The sequence below is a fragment of the Trypanosoma melophagium genome (genome assembly GCF_022059095.1).
Source record: "Trypanosoma melophagium isolate St. Kilda chromosome Unknown ctg32segment0, whole genome shotgun sequence".
In the NCBI taxonomy this organism is placed as follows: Eukaryota; Euglenozoa; class Kinetoplastea; order Trypanosomatida; family Trypanosomatidae; genus Trypanosoma; species Trypanosoma melophagium.
In genome coordinates, this window is record NW_027125166.1 from 147,762 (window position 1) to 162,172 (window position 14,411).

At 46.5% G+C, this 14,411-nt stretch overlaps 1 protein-coding gene across 1 annotated transcript; it reads right to left on the reverse strand.

The window, feature by feature from the left end:
• Positions 1 to 227: 227 nt before the first annotated feature.
• Positions 228 to 3,056, reverse strand: LSM04_001502 (uncharacterized protein; the record flags this gene model as incomplete). Its single annotated transcript, XM_067334852.1, has 1 exon — positions 228 to 3,056. The coding sequence occupies one exon, from the start codon at positions 3,054 to 3,056 to the stop codon at positions 228 to 230; it is 2,829 nt and encodes a 942-aa protein (XP_067189169.1).
• Positions 3,057 to 14,411: the final 11,355 nt, after the last annotated feature.

Consider the following 14,411-nt stretch of genomic DNA (forward strand, 5'->3'; position numbering starts at 1 on the left):
AATGATAAAAAATTTCAAGAAAAAAAAGAAAAGTTATTTAAATTTTAAGACTATCTAGAGAAATTGTTTTCTTTTTTCCTTTTTTTTTGTCACCTAGTCAAACATTATTTCAGTTCCTAGCGTCTCGCTTAAAAATATTTTAATTTATTCTGGGAATATATTTTGAGTTTCCTTTTTCTTCTAATTTTTTCCTCCTTACTTATATATGATATCTCAAAGTACTTCTCTCATCTCATGTCATACGTTGTGAAAATCATTTCACGAGTATTTGGGTGAAGAGCTCCCAAAATATCCCTAAGTTGACTACCATGGTTGTTGTCATAGAAAAGCAATAATGATCTTATTTTTTCTTGGGTTCCTGGAAAATTACATGCTGACTGTTGCCAACTGTAAATTAGACGCATAGCATCTGGTAAGATAGCGACAGCAACTTCATCAATCGTCAAAAGTGCGTTTATTAGATGTATTGTTGCTACTGATTTGTCATATGTATTTTCTGATTGTGCCATAATTCGAGTAATTACCTCAGGACGTGATTGACTAATGAGAGTTGGCACCATGCCAAGAGTACGACATATGTCATACGCCATTTGGACAAAAACCATAAGAGAATCATTGTAGGCATCGCTACGAATGGCATTGACAGCTGCAAAAAAGGCGGCATAACTTTCATTCGGGAACTCAGAAGAATAACACTCTACCATTAGTGTTATCAAGCGCACTAACTCCAGTTTCACATAAGGATCATCAAAATCTTCAATGGAAGAGGCAAGTATAGAAAGTAGCTTTACAGCCATTCCAGTTGGATAGGCAGAATTCCCAATATTCTTCAATAATCGATGAAGAAGTGTAACAGCTGCTAATTTCACCGTTTCCTGAGGTGATTTAACAAAGAGTTGAAAACTCACACCCGCTAGAGAGCCTTGTGTTCGATGTGCCCATTCCGTTAAAACAGTTGTTGGGGTCACATTTACAAAATTTCCGCAAGAGTAAATTACATTATATAAAAGATCTGTATCGTCCTTTATATCCCTATTAACAACATCTTCTAAAGCTGCTTGCCAACTCTCAAGAATATTAACAGAAGTTACAGGATCTGGAAATAACGTTAAGAACCCAGAAATAACACGATCAATAGAAAAAAGATCCTTATCAAGATGAGTATTAGGTATTTCTTTGATATAGACTGATACATATGAATTCTCGAATAATTTTGCACGTTCAATTCGATTAGATTTAAATGCCTCACCAATATGTGAAATAATCGCTGTATTCTCTGAGGCAGCAAACAAATGCAAAGCCAAATCGGCAAGAAGAGACAAATTTGCGTCACAATAAACAGGTAAACATGCAATAATTGCATCAACTAAAGAAGGAAAAACAGTAATAATTTTTCTTCTTGTACCCATATTATGAGCTATTACAAATGCTGTGTTGAGTGCCGAAACTGCCGATCTTTGAATACGTTTACTGGTACTTTGCATTCGCGTAATAAAAGCTGCCATTATATCAGTAATAATTGTACCATCAAGTGCATATGCCCATTCCAAAATACGGGATAAAGTCCATATAGCAATACTAACGACAAAGACATCTTCTGATGATGAAACAACTGAATTTACAAGTTGCTGTACTAGAACTGGAAGTGTATTTTCAATTTCAGTATAACATCCATTAGCAATTGTTCCAATCAACACAATAGCTGCTTCCTTTAGTCGTTTATCAGAGTCCCATAAAATTTTTACTTGGTCCATTAAATATGGGTATACCTGTCTACTTGAAAACATGGACAAAGCATCAATACAGCGTAATGCTGAAGAACGAAGCGCTGGAGCCCCTTCTTCATCATCATCAAGATATTTGTCTTCTGAAATATCTTCATTTCTTTTATCCAAATGATAATTAACTGCCATTGCATCACGTAATCTATAATCATCATTTGAAAGGATGTTATCTACTTCCTCCTTTGACATGGGAACGAAATTTACCAAGGCAGGCACCAGTGTAGATAAGTATTGTGAAATTGGTTCAACAACAAGGGATATTATACCCTCCCCACCCATGCGATCGTATATTCCCAAAGCTGTCGTTAATAAATCCATTGCAGCTATTTTCAACTGAAAGTCATATTCACTCATAATTTCATTCGAAGAAACTATATTTATCGTATGACAAATCCACCATTTAACAAATCTCATCATTTCAGATTCAGACATAGGGGTAAAATATTCTAAATATTCAAGCATCACGCTACACGAACGTGACACTTCAATCATTAAGGCAATATCACCATCGCATCCTTGTTCTAAAAGAGTTGTACAAACACCGGCGAATATACCACTTGCACCTGTTAGTCCATTTTGTAGCGGTGATAATCCCTCTACATTCCAATCAAGAGACTCAGCTCGCTCATATACGTTAGAACACATTCGAAATGCAGCCTTACGAAGATGGGGTTGTATATTTTGATCTAATACGAGTGTTACAACTCTTTCAATAATTTCTTTACTCGCAGCACCTACAATTTTTGGAAGATCTTCCATCAAATATTGAAGTGTATAAAGGGAAGATAATGTTTTCACATCCCCTGCTCTAAAAAGTTCGTTGAGAAGTAACTGCGGTAGATCCCCAATCCCCGATTCTCTCCACCAATCAAACGAAGTAAGAGCTGTTATCTTCACAACAATTTGAGCAGCCACACGAGCAATGCGCACATCTATCGGATTACCTAAGACGAATAAGGCAGAACGAGCAGCCTCTTTCACAGCTGTTAAACCTAAAGCGTACTCTGATTTTTCAAGATTATTTTTTAGGGTAATACCCGCAAGTCGTCTATATTGAATCCAAGACCCATCAAGCTCTAAGCCTTGTATAGGGCAATTCTCTGCACCAAAAACGTACGACAACAAGACACAAAAAGTGGGATTTGCTTGATATTGTTGCAACTCTTCATATGCCTTTTTTGAATTCTGAACACTAACACCGTTATCATGAAGAAGTCGAAGAACACTTACAATATCTCCCTGAGTTGGGTGATATGCCTGTTCAGAATCCATCTTTACAATTATAGCTACTTTTTTTTTTTTTGGTTGTGGTACATATTTAAAAAAAAAAAAAGAAAAATAAAGAAATAGGAAGTTAATTATATTCTTTTCTTTTTTCTTATAATCATGGCAAAATACCACAAGCAAAAACAAGACTGCAAAATATTTCAAAAAAATAAAAAAAAAGACACAGAAGTCCCAAGAATCGTGAGCTAAAAAAAAAAACTACATTTCATCACGACTCCAAATCCCTTTCTTTTTATCCGCACACACGCACACAGGACAAAAGAAAAAAAAACCAGCCCGCGCCAAGCCAAACGAACACATCCCACCCCAAAAAAAAAAAAGGAAACAGCACAACAAAACAAGAGAGGGTTGAAATAAGAAAAAAAAAAGTGGGCGGGAAGGCCGTGCAAAAAAAAAAAAAAACGAGCCTCCCTCCGGCCCGCCCCCGAGTCTCCGAACCCCCGGACGGCCCCGAACCGGAAACGCCCGGAAAACCCCCCCCCCCGGCGCCCCAGCCTCGGCAGAACGCCCAAAGCGCGCCAGGCGCCCCGGACGCCGGCCGCTTGTCGCTGGGCGGTTTCTCCCGCCCGCCCTTTCTCCCCGGGAAGGCCCGCCGTTGCTTTTGGGCGGGGCTGGCGTGGCAGGCTTCGCGGCGGCAAAACGCGCCTCCGAGACAAATGCGTTTTAAATGAAGCGCTTCCTTGGCGAAGCCGGCCGCCCCAACGCGGTGCCAAGGCCCAGTACTCCGTATTGCCGGAGGAAGCCAAGAGCCAGCGATGTTTTTCTTCTGGAAAACTCGCTGGCGCTTAAGCTACGGCGTCGCAAAGCACCGGGACCAGCCGCGTCGTGCTGGGGCAGAACTCAATCCAAGAAGGCCCTGGGGCACTTGTCGAAGTGCTGTCAGCAGCATCACCTGTACCAAGTTACTGCTGAGCAGTGATGTGGAGGAAAATCCCGGCCCTTCTCTGCGAGGTGTGCAGTGGAACTCAGCTGGACTTACCCAGGCCAAGAGGCTTGCTCTCCACAAAACCCTGGTTGAGGAAAACGTGCCATTCGGCCTTCTAAGCGAGACGAAAATGTCTTGTGCGGAAGTGTCGAGTTTCACAATCGCTGGTTATCGACATCATGGAGTGTCCCGCCCCTCTAAAGGTGGCGGCGTTTCGATTCTGGTTCGTGAAGACCTGTCGGTGGAAGTAGGATCGTCTGTTGTGGCGAGCATTGGGTATACTCACGCAACGATCCACTTGACAGAAGGGCTGGCGCTCTCAGTGACGCCAGCATACTTCCCTTCAGGGAGATCATTTACAGCATCGCAACTGGACGCGCTCTTGACGACCAGCGGACCCCACCCCATTGGTGCAGATGCTGAAACGCATGCGTTGGCCTGGAATCGCGCGATCCCACCTGATACACGTGGCGATGTTCTAGTGCAATGGTGCCTAGATAACGATTACGCCATGCAGAACAATGGAGAAAGCACCCGCCACACTACACGTCACGGTCCGTCCGCGCCGGACGTGACACTATCCCGAGAGTGTCGCATAGAGTCTTGGACAGCCAATTTCTCTCCGGATAGTGACCATTATATCATCCCCTTCGACGTAGTAGGGGATGATGGTGAACCACTGCGGTTCCCTCGCCCCTTTGCCCCACTCTATGCATGGAAGAAGGCGAAACGGTCTCGTTTTAGACAAATGTCAAATGCTCAGTGCCGAAAACTACCAACACAGAAGATGAGCGTTCACAAACGAGAACGTTTACTCGCCTCCGCGATCCGCATCGCAACAGCTGCAGCGGTCCCCCGCGGAGGACGAGACACCGCCCCCTTTTGGACTCCAGAACTCAGTGAGATTGAGTCGGAGATCCACCAACGCAAAGCCTCTGTCTATAGAGACAGGTTGGCAGCACGCCGCAGAGAGATGCTGAGACAAGCCTCCCATGAAAGATGGAAAGCCCTCTGCGGCAAGATGGCCGTAGCAGACGGCTGCCGTTGGAACATTGTAAAGGGGATTTACGCCCCACGCCCACTGAGCACCCCGGCGATAAAGATTAACAACACGGTGCTCACGGAAAATCAGAAGGCCAAGCACTTTATCCGTTTTTACCCCGCACGAGCCAGACGGCACCCACACTCCCACCCTCCGCCACCCATCCCAGTTGTCGACGAGGAATTTGCACCCATTACAGAAGCGGAACTGGAACGGGCCCAGCGCCTTCTCCCGAAAGGAACGGCAGCTGGTCCGGATGGGATTTACAGCGAGGCTCTCCAACATTTGGGACCCAGAGCGAAAGCAGAAACCCTTTCACTTTTCAATGAAAGCCTCCGCACTGGTATTGCCCCAGCTGCTTGGAAAGTAGGTGTTATTGCGCCCCTCCTCAAACCAGGGAAGAAGGCAACAGACCTAGACCCGTTTAGACCAGTCACATTAACTAGCCGTATGTCCAAACTAATGGAAAGAACTATAGCAGCCCGTATTCGGGATGTTATTGAACCCAAGCTGACCCCACAACAATCCGGGTTCAGGCCTGGCCACCCCACACTGGACCAATTACTACACCTGCGCGCAGCCCCCAAAGAGAGCTTCGTATGACTCGCGCAAAGGTGCCGTATTCGTCGATTACGCCAAGGCCTTCGATACTGTAGATCACGACCGAATTCTTAGTGCGATGCGAGAGATGGAGCTCCCACTCCACATCATCCGATGGCCAGCCTCATTTTTCAAAGGACGTCGGGCTAAAGTACGAGTCCAAGGAAAATCCTCACCACTAATGCTATTCCACCGCGGCGTACCGCAAGGAACGGTTCTAGGCCCGCTTATGTTTATTATAGTAATGAACACTCTAAGCAAAAGATTATCTCAAGTTCCTCTTCTGTACCACGGCTTTTTTGCTGATGATCTCACGCTGGCAGCACGAGATGGGAACAGAGACGCCATCAACATTGTGCTACAAAGCGGAATAAATGTGGTTGATGGATGGTCCAAGAGCCACTTCATGGAAGTAAATGCAGACAAGACGAAATACACCCTCTTTGGATCATTGGACCCAAACCCCCTCTCCCTTGAACTACGCGGCACCCTGTCGGTCTATATAAAGCTCCAAAACTTCTCGGAATTACATTCCAACACCATCGCGGAGTGCCCTTCCATGTAATGCAGACGAGGCAACGCATGAATTTTCGTTTGTTGCAGCTCGCTGCAATCTCGTCCACCGCATGGGGCCCAAAACGGGATGTTTTGCGCGCTTTCTATCTAGCCCTAGTTCAAGCCCAGGCAATATACGGATTTGAGGTCTGGTACTGGGATGCTTCGCCCACACGCCGCCAACAATTAGCAGCAGGCCAAAACAAAGCTTGTCGAACCATAGCAGGAATCCCATTTGGATGTCGCTCCGACGACGCACTACGAGAAGCCCGTCTTCTACCACTAGAAACGACAGCCATGATACGGAGCCTCAAACCCTTCTTACTATGCCAGGCAAAAGGTGGATCCCTGAAAGATAGCGCTGATCAGGTTTACCACTTGAACCGCCCGGTCCGAAACTTCTATGTGCGCCTAATGAAGACATACCCAACGCTCCATATAGAGCCACGCGAGTTGCCGCTATTAACACCGACACTGCGTTTCGGTAAGCGCGCTCGCTTCTTCACGTCACTGGATAACGTCTCCGCTGACAACTCTGAAGAACACAAAAAGGAAGCATCTGAGCGTTGGATAGCCCGACATTTCCGCCGCATGGGAGAAACACCGCCACCCCGTACACATTATGAAAGTTGGACTGATGGCTCGGTATTCCTGGGTGTTAAATCTGGGGCAGCGGCGATGATTTACAAGGATGGTGAACTGCTTAGCACCACGCAAAGGGGAGCTGGTCCCTAGCCTGCAGCTAAAAGGCCGAAACCATAGCACTATATGAAGGATTGCGGAAACTACTCACGACATCACCGGCAGAAAACCCAACACCCTGCAGAGTTTCCGTATTCTCAGATTCGCTGTCTCTACTGACAGCGCTCCAGACTGCTCCCCTAACTGTTACGGATCCTGTGCTCCGTAAACTATGGAATCTGATCCTCCAAGTGCAACGTCGCAAAGCCCGCATTCGACTGCAATTTATTTTCGGTCATTGCGGAGTAGAGAAGAACGAAAAATGCGACGCTGAGGCCAAAAAAGCTGCGGAGCATGCCCAGAGGGATGATGCCTGGATTCCCGATGTTATTGCCTACGCCAAACGCATGCCCAAGGGGGAAGCAACGCCTCGCCCTTCTCATAGATGGCAAATCACAGGGAACTGGAACCCCACCAAAGACAACCCAGAACTAACACGAGAAGAAGAAACAGCGCTTGCAAGATTCCGCACAGGAGTCTCGCATCGATATGGGTGGTTGCTGAGAAAAATCCAACCCCATATCCCCCTGGTTCTCGATGGTGCAATCCCCAAGAGGCAAACCACTCAGCCCCACCGAAGCCGCAAGCAACGCAGAGACACCACCCCATGAGTAAATCATCCGAGCCAGCAGCACGCACAGAGTGCGAAGCACAATACTCATGCAGGAACACCGCAGCGCTTCACATGGTTAACAGGCATGGATTTAAGAAGGCCGATGCGCTTTGGAAACTCAAGTTTACCCATGCACCACCTCCGCCGGACATACCGCCTGAGCCACCGCCGCCCAGACCAACATCTCCGGTAAATACGTTACCTCGCCAATCAGCACATGCAGTGGAAAAACATCCCTTTGCATGCAATTTATGTTGCCGAACCTTCCCCCAGAAAAACGGATTAACTCGCCACCTCAGGCGCATGCACAACGCAGAATGCCCTCCCGCTGAAAGAAAGCGGCCAAGAGCAGATGAACCAATACCAGAGAGATCGGCATTTCCATGTGACAAATGTGAAATGATAGCGCGCTCTAAAACAGGCCTCAAAGCCCACATTAGAGCACGCCATCCTGAGGACCCCAGCAAAGACGCACCCGGCACGCAGTTAATCCCACAGCCAGCATCGCTACGCTGTGAATTTTTTCTAAGGGATTTCGGTAACATGGGAGCTCTCTCGTGCCACAAAAAATTTAAACACCCACCTGGAACTCCGATATTGCCGATTACGATGCAGGTAACGTTTCCCAGAAACAAAAAACGTCAGCGAGACTCGTCGCCACTGGAACGTGAGGACCGCGGCAAGGTTCAGTGCGGTGTGTGTAAGAAGTTCTACGCCAACATGCCTTCACTCGCCATTCACTGCAGAAATTTTCACCATGGCGAAGGCATGCCTGCCAAAGGGGCAACCAGATCCTCCCGAAGCAAGGGCGAGAGCATAAGAGACCTTGTGACCCTGATTTGCCCCACATGCAACAGACAATGCATGAGCAAATCATGCCTCACACAACACCGCATGTTTCAACACGGGTATCGGCATATTCGCGCGCATATCAGCCAACGCACCGGCTGCGAAGAAACAGCACTGCATCTCTTGAGTTGCCCCGCCCTTCGCCCATTGCGAATGCAGTATGCTATAACAGATATCCCTCTCCAGAAGCTGTGCTTTTCTAAACAGTTAGCCCAGTTCCTTCTGGCAGTGGAGCGGGACTATGCGATACCGCAGACTTCGCGGTCCAGAACCCCCACGCCTCCTTCCTCCGCCCCTGTAAGGCCTCCACGCCCCTCTAAGGCCAGCGACGAGCTCGATTATGGAATCCCTGGCAGGATTAGTCTCAAGAGACGCTTTTCGCGATCCCCAACAAGCAACAAAAAACAGAGGAGATCATTGAGGCCCAATCATTAACTAAAAAACCAAAAATAAGAAAAATTAATAACAAAAGAAGAGTGGCCGACGGGCTCTGGGAAAGGATGGTGGGAGTAGAGAATCTCTCGTAGACTGTTTTGCTGTTCAAAGATTGGTTAAAAAACTAAAATAAAACAAAACCTGAAAATAACAAAACTCAAATAATAAAAACCCAAAATAACAAAATAAATATTACAAGAGCTTGAGGATCCCACAAAACAAAGGGATTTTTCTCTCAAACACCGCTCTTCATAGACAGCAACCTTGGTGCTCTACGGTGAGAAGCTGATAGCCGTACCGTTGGGGTAAAATCCATGAAGGCACGAGGGATAAAAAATAAATAAATAAATAATTATCCAAATCATCGGGAATGCAGGGATAGATAGGGAAAATAATATTTTCTCCTTTTTTTCTTTCTTTATAGGAAAAGCGACGCGCAGTTTATTCTTTCCCTTTTTATTCCCCGCTTCAGGCTGGTTCGGTGAGTAATTTGCTGGTCGCGCTTTTTACCGTTTGCGCGGAGAATCCTCTGAAGTCTCGGGCGCGGTAGGAAATACGTTCCGCTTTTTCCTGGGCGGCAAACGGCTCTCCAACAGGAGTAAAACCGTCCCGCCCGGTTTTTTTTTTTTGATAGCTAGAAAAGAATGATCGAGCCTTGCGCTGATATATTTTTTTGTTATTATCTTTTCCCCTTCAAAGTCTGCTAAAAGTAAGTTTCCTGAAAAAAAAGTAAGTTTACAAGCAAGTATAATGCCAACTTCAACCCGCCAGTCGTTTACAGAATTAGAGTGGCAAATCAGCACGCAGGCGTTAACAGCATTTTTGCACCATAAAGGCAAAACGGCTTTTTTTCTTTGACTATTGTCCAGCAGATTCTCCGCAAACAATTTATCAAGCTGAAGTTGAGTTATTCCTTAAAAATGACACCCTAATGGTTCGGGCAAACGGCCGTAACGTCATGCCATGGGTGTCTCTTGGTCCCTCCCTGGTGCGCTATAATATGCCGCTTAACCCAGACTTTCTACAAGCATTTGAAGAAGCACGTGCACGTTTCAGTGCCGAATGGGCAGCAGCACGTTCAAGTTTAACCTATGAGTATCGAAATGCATTAAAAGAATTACAGGATGAATCCTTTCGGGCACAGCAGCATGCAAGCAATCAGGTCCAGGAATTACAAGACCAAATAGCACATCTTCACCAGGAAGCCATGATCGAAAAAACACAAAAGGAAGAAATGCAAGCGTATTTGAAACAGACCCAGACGCAGTTGGCCGAAACACAAGGGCAGCTTGTGGCAGCATTACAAAGACTCTCGCTGCAAGAGAATGAAAGGGCAGAATTGCGGGCACAAGGGTCCCAGTTTCAAACGGAGAAGGCTGAAATGTTAGTGCAACTTACATCAGCAAGGGAACAGCTGAGGCAAAAAGAAAATCGAGTTGCCGAATTATTGCGCCAATTAGGGCACGAGACACAAACACTGGGAAAAGAAGAAACACGCAGCATTGGCCCACAAGCCGTTCATACACCTACAAAGGAGGCACGAAAAGAATGGCCCGGGGAGACGACACCGACGGGTTATGAGGAAAGCCCAAAAGAGGTTTTCCGGGGAACGCAGGAACAAAGCCAACCGGTTTGTACCGAATATGTACGACCAGAAGAGCGCATCAGAACATTTGAAGGAATGATGGTTTATTTACTGCAGACTTCACTAACCCAATTGGTGGCGGCATACCGGGAAATTTTTCCTATGCCAGCAAATCCTGGACCAGCCTATAATGATGCATGGAATAATTTTGTGCAATGGACCAACACCATTCGTAATGAAGGAATCTCGAATCAACAGGTACGCTTCGGAAGCTAGTTATACACCCAACTCAGGGTTATTCAAACTGTAAAGGATCATCCGGGAGCGAAGATGCAGGATATCAGGAGGCCATTGCTCAGCCTCTGCAAAAAGATGATCCCTCCACACAAGCAGCCATGAAGTTGAGGAAGAAACAGTCGGCACCATCACTCAGCAAGGCACAATGTTTCAGATGCGGTAGTATCGGGCATTACATCTCTACGCGCCTGGTGCAATTGCAACGAGAGGCCTTTAAACCAAGAAACGATATTCGGCCACGGAAGCAGTGAATGCCGGGGCCAAGGGATGATGGGATATCAACGAAAGATAGATATTCAGGATAGGATTCGCCAACAAACCACCGTGTTTTTCTTCCGATCACACATCCGAAAGGTGACAGAAGGTATCATAACAGGAAATATACAGAAACACAACACACAACTACACCAACGGCAAAGAATCTTCCCATCATCAACGCTTCCCCCACGGACGACATCGATAAACGATTTTACTGTAATACCCGCACCTTCCCATGATCCGTACATTGTGGCGCTGGCTTCAGAGGACAATCGTGTCGCCAAACACATTTGGACCCGCACAACATGGGAAGAACGGGGGTCCATAATAAGAAGATTCATAAAGTTCGTGATACAAAACAAATTGGAAATGACGGAAATAACATTCCACTATTTATTGTAAGTTTGCAATTGGCAAAAAAATAGCGCGATCCAATACACGCCCGCTGATCACCATGTTGGCATCAGGGAGAACGCCCACTCAAATGTTTCTGGCAGACCTCCAAAAGAGAGCGGCAGCAGATCCCATGAAACAAGCACGACCAATGTTAAGATGGGAATTGGATGTGATAAGCGATACTCTTACAAAGGAAAGTGATCGAGTGGCTTTAAGACTGGCATGGTTGACAGCCAGCCGTTGGGGAAAAATAGCAAAACTCCAAAAACAAAATTTCGTACCGCACGATCAAGACCCAGCAGCCATAATAGTGGATTGGGGAGACTTACCCAAAAACATTCAAGATCGATCCGCAAAGGGCGGCAAGATACGTAGCCATCGGAGGAGAAGACGCGCGACAGATCAAAACAGTCGTGAAAGAAATGAAGAGCGACGAAAAGTTAACGACACTAACCACAAAAGACATGGAGAATATCCTTCGCCCGTACGGAATGGCAGATCGCTCCATAAAGAGAGGAACACTGGCTCACGCCGCGGCAGCAGTAGTCTAACAAGATCTCGACCCACGACTACTAAAATAGCTGGAGAAACATGCAGATCCCCTGGAAATTCCAAGAAGCAGGGGCGATATCTATGCCATTGGACCGCAACAATAAACAAGTCACTGCGACTGACATCATTGATGCAAAGGATTTGGAAAAATGGGCACAAGAAAAATGGATCATACCGGAACCTGTAAAACAAGTCGTCTGTGCACCATTTAGGGGGCAAAATATACTACAACGATCCAATCGAACTCGAGCGGCAACGTGAGAAGAAGAAGAACAATTACCGTTGCAACAAATAGATGCGGGACCACTTTCCACCAAATGGGTTGGGGAGCGTTTGAATAACAAGGCAAGAAGGGTGTGGGACGAGGCGTGGGGCACGATGCAGAAACCAGAGTTACACGCCAGTTCAAGGGAGTCTAATTTACGAATTAGCAACGCTGACGCACAGCGTATGAAGGAAGCAGGAATTATTTTTCCAGCTTCACCACATCCAACTAAAGGTTGGGTGGTCTCGTTTAAGGTGTTAGAGGGTAAACCGTCAGGGCAGAGAAGGAGATTTATTGCTTGGCCAAATGGAAAGAATGACAAGGATGATTGCGAGGCTGATGTGCCTTTGGGACACATTTCCCGATACCTGGGTGCGATTTACGATGAAACCGCAACATTATTTGATTTAAAGGCATCTTTTTTCCAGATGGCCTTGCCAGTTAACATAAGAGCAAGTTTCCTTGGCCGCACGGAATCCGGTGAATTCGTTGAGTTCACTCGCCTTTTCATGGGTTATAAATGTACTCCTGAGATTTTAAATACCATTACAAGGGTCTTGGCCGGCGATCCGGAATTGGTACTGCCGTAGTAATCGGCGCCCAAAGGAGTAAACACACATTTATGGGTTGATAATATCCGAATAAGTGGTCCACACGAAAAGGTACAATCTTGGGGACGCCAAATCATACATAACATGCAAAGCTGTGGGTCCACTATTGGGGAGCAGAAGTTTTAAACGAAGGAATAAGATTTCATCGGGGTGCATTTCAACCATACGAAGCAGACGGTTTCCCAAAGTTAAAAGGCAATAAGAAAGTTGAAAGAAACACCGTCAATGGAAAAGATGACGGTTAAAGAATTGGATAGCACAGTTTCACCCATGATTCGCGCAGGAGGGGTAAGGAGTGAATCCCTTTTCCCTTATTATTTTTTCTCAAAAATAGTGCGTCAACGTTTATCATGTTTAGTTCGAGGTTTGTTAAAGTCCGAAGGTCAGGCAAATTTATCACCAAATGCAAAAGGCATAGGGGAAATTTGGCCCAACACACTGTTGGCAAACAAACCGGTTCGCCCACAGCAGTCGCCCTCTATGGCTACACTGTTGGCAGGCGTCTCCATGTACGGATGGGGAACGTTGTTCAAGGATAAAGGGGAAGTTTTAGCGGCAGGGGCGCGTGGGAGCACTCACCTCGCACGATTTCCCAGGCAGAGGCGCGGGCCGTTGATCCAGCACTTCGGGGTTTTAAAATTTATTTGGCAGGGCCATTGGGCATTCAGGTTAAAACAAGACGGGCGATGAACATTATGCAAAAAGGAAACGCGCATTCGGAAGCATTAGTCGCGGAAGTTGGCGCCATAATAGAAGCCTTACATTCGCAAGGTATTGGTGCTACTTGGGGTTGCCTGGCCTCAGAGGGCGATCCGGCGGACGGGATATCCAGAGGGCAAGCCGCCAAGAAGCTGGAGGTAGCGAAGGGGCGGAATTTGCGATGGGGAGAGCGGGGGGCGGGTTAAAGGGGCTTCTCGGCACTTTTATTTCGTCAATTCTGTTTTATTTATTGGCAAAACAATGTTAGAGGGAAAACGCTTGATGCAAATATGTTCCCAGGGAAGAAAAAACCCGGTTCTTGCACAAAATCATTGTGTTACTTTTGTTTCTTCTATTTTATGTTATTTATTAAGCGGGAGGCGGGGTTTAGGCTAATCTCTTCGGTTCTGGTGTTTCCTAAAAGGGTCCTTGCGCGTGGGTTGGCTTCTTCCCCTTTTCGGCCGGGGGGAAAGCCCTCGAGACCGCCGAAGCGGGGGCCCTCGCCTCAGGATTCCCGCGTGCGGGTCCTCTACTCTCGATCTCTTTTCGCGGGGCCTCGCAGCGCAGCGGGGGAGGTCATCTTATTTTTTTTTCCTTCTAACGGAAGGCGCGGGGGAACGGTTTGTCGCGTTTTGTGAATTTCTCTATGTGCTTTTTTATGTTTGTTGAATGTTTTTTTTTTCGGCGAGCGGGGTGGGTCGCAATCTTCTTGGCCATGCAGCGATTGGTGCATGTATATGCCGGTAGTGGTTTTTTTTTTCTTTCCCTTGCTGGGGAAGTGGTTGAACTATTCGTTTTATTCTCCTTTCCGTGGAGATTTTGGGTGTGTGTGGTTCTAATTTCTATTATTCGTGGTTTTTGCTCCTAATGTGTATCTCTTTTTCTACGCTTATTCTCCCCGGAATATTTGGGGTGGT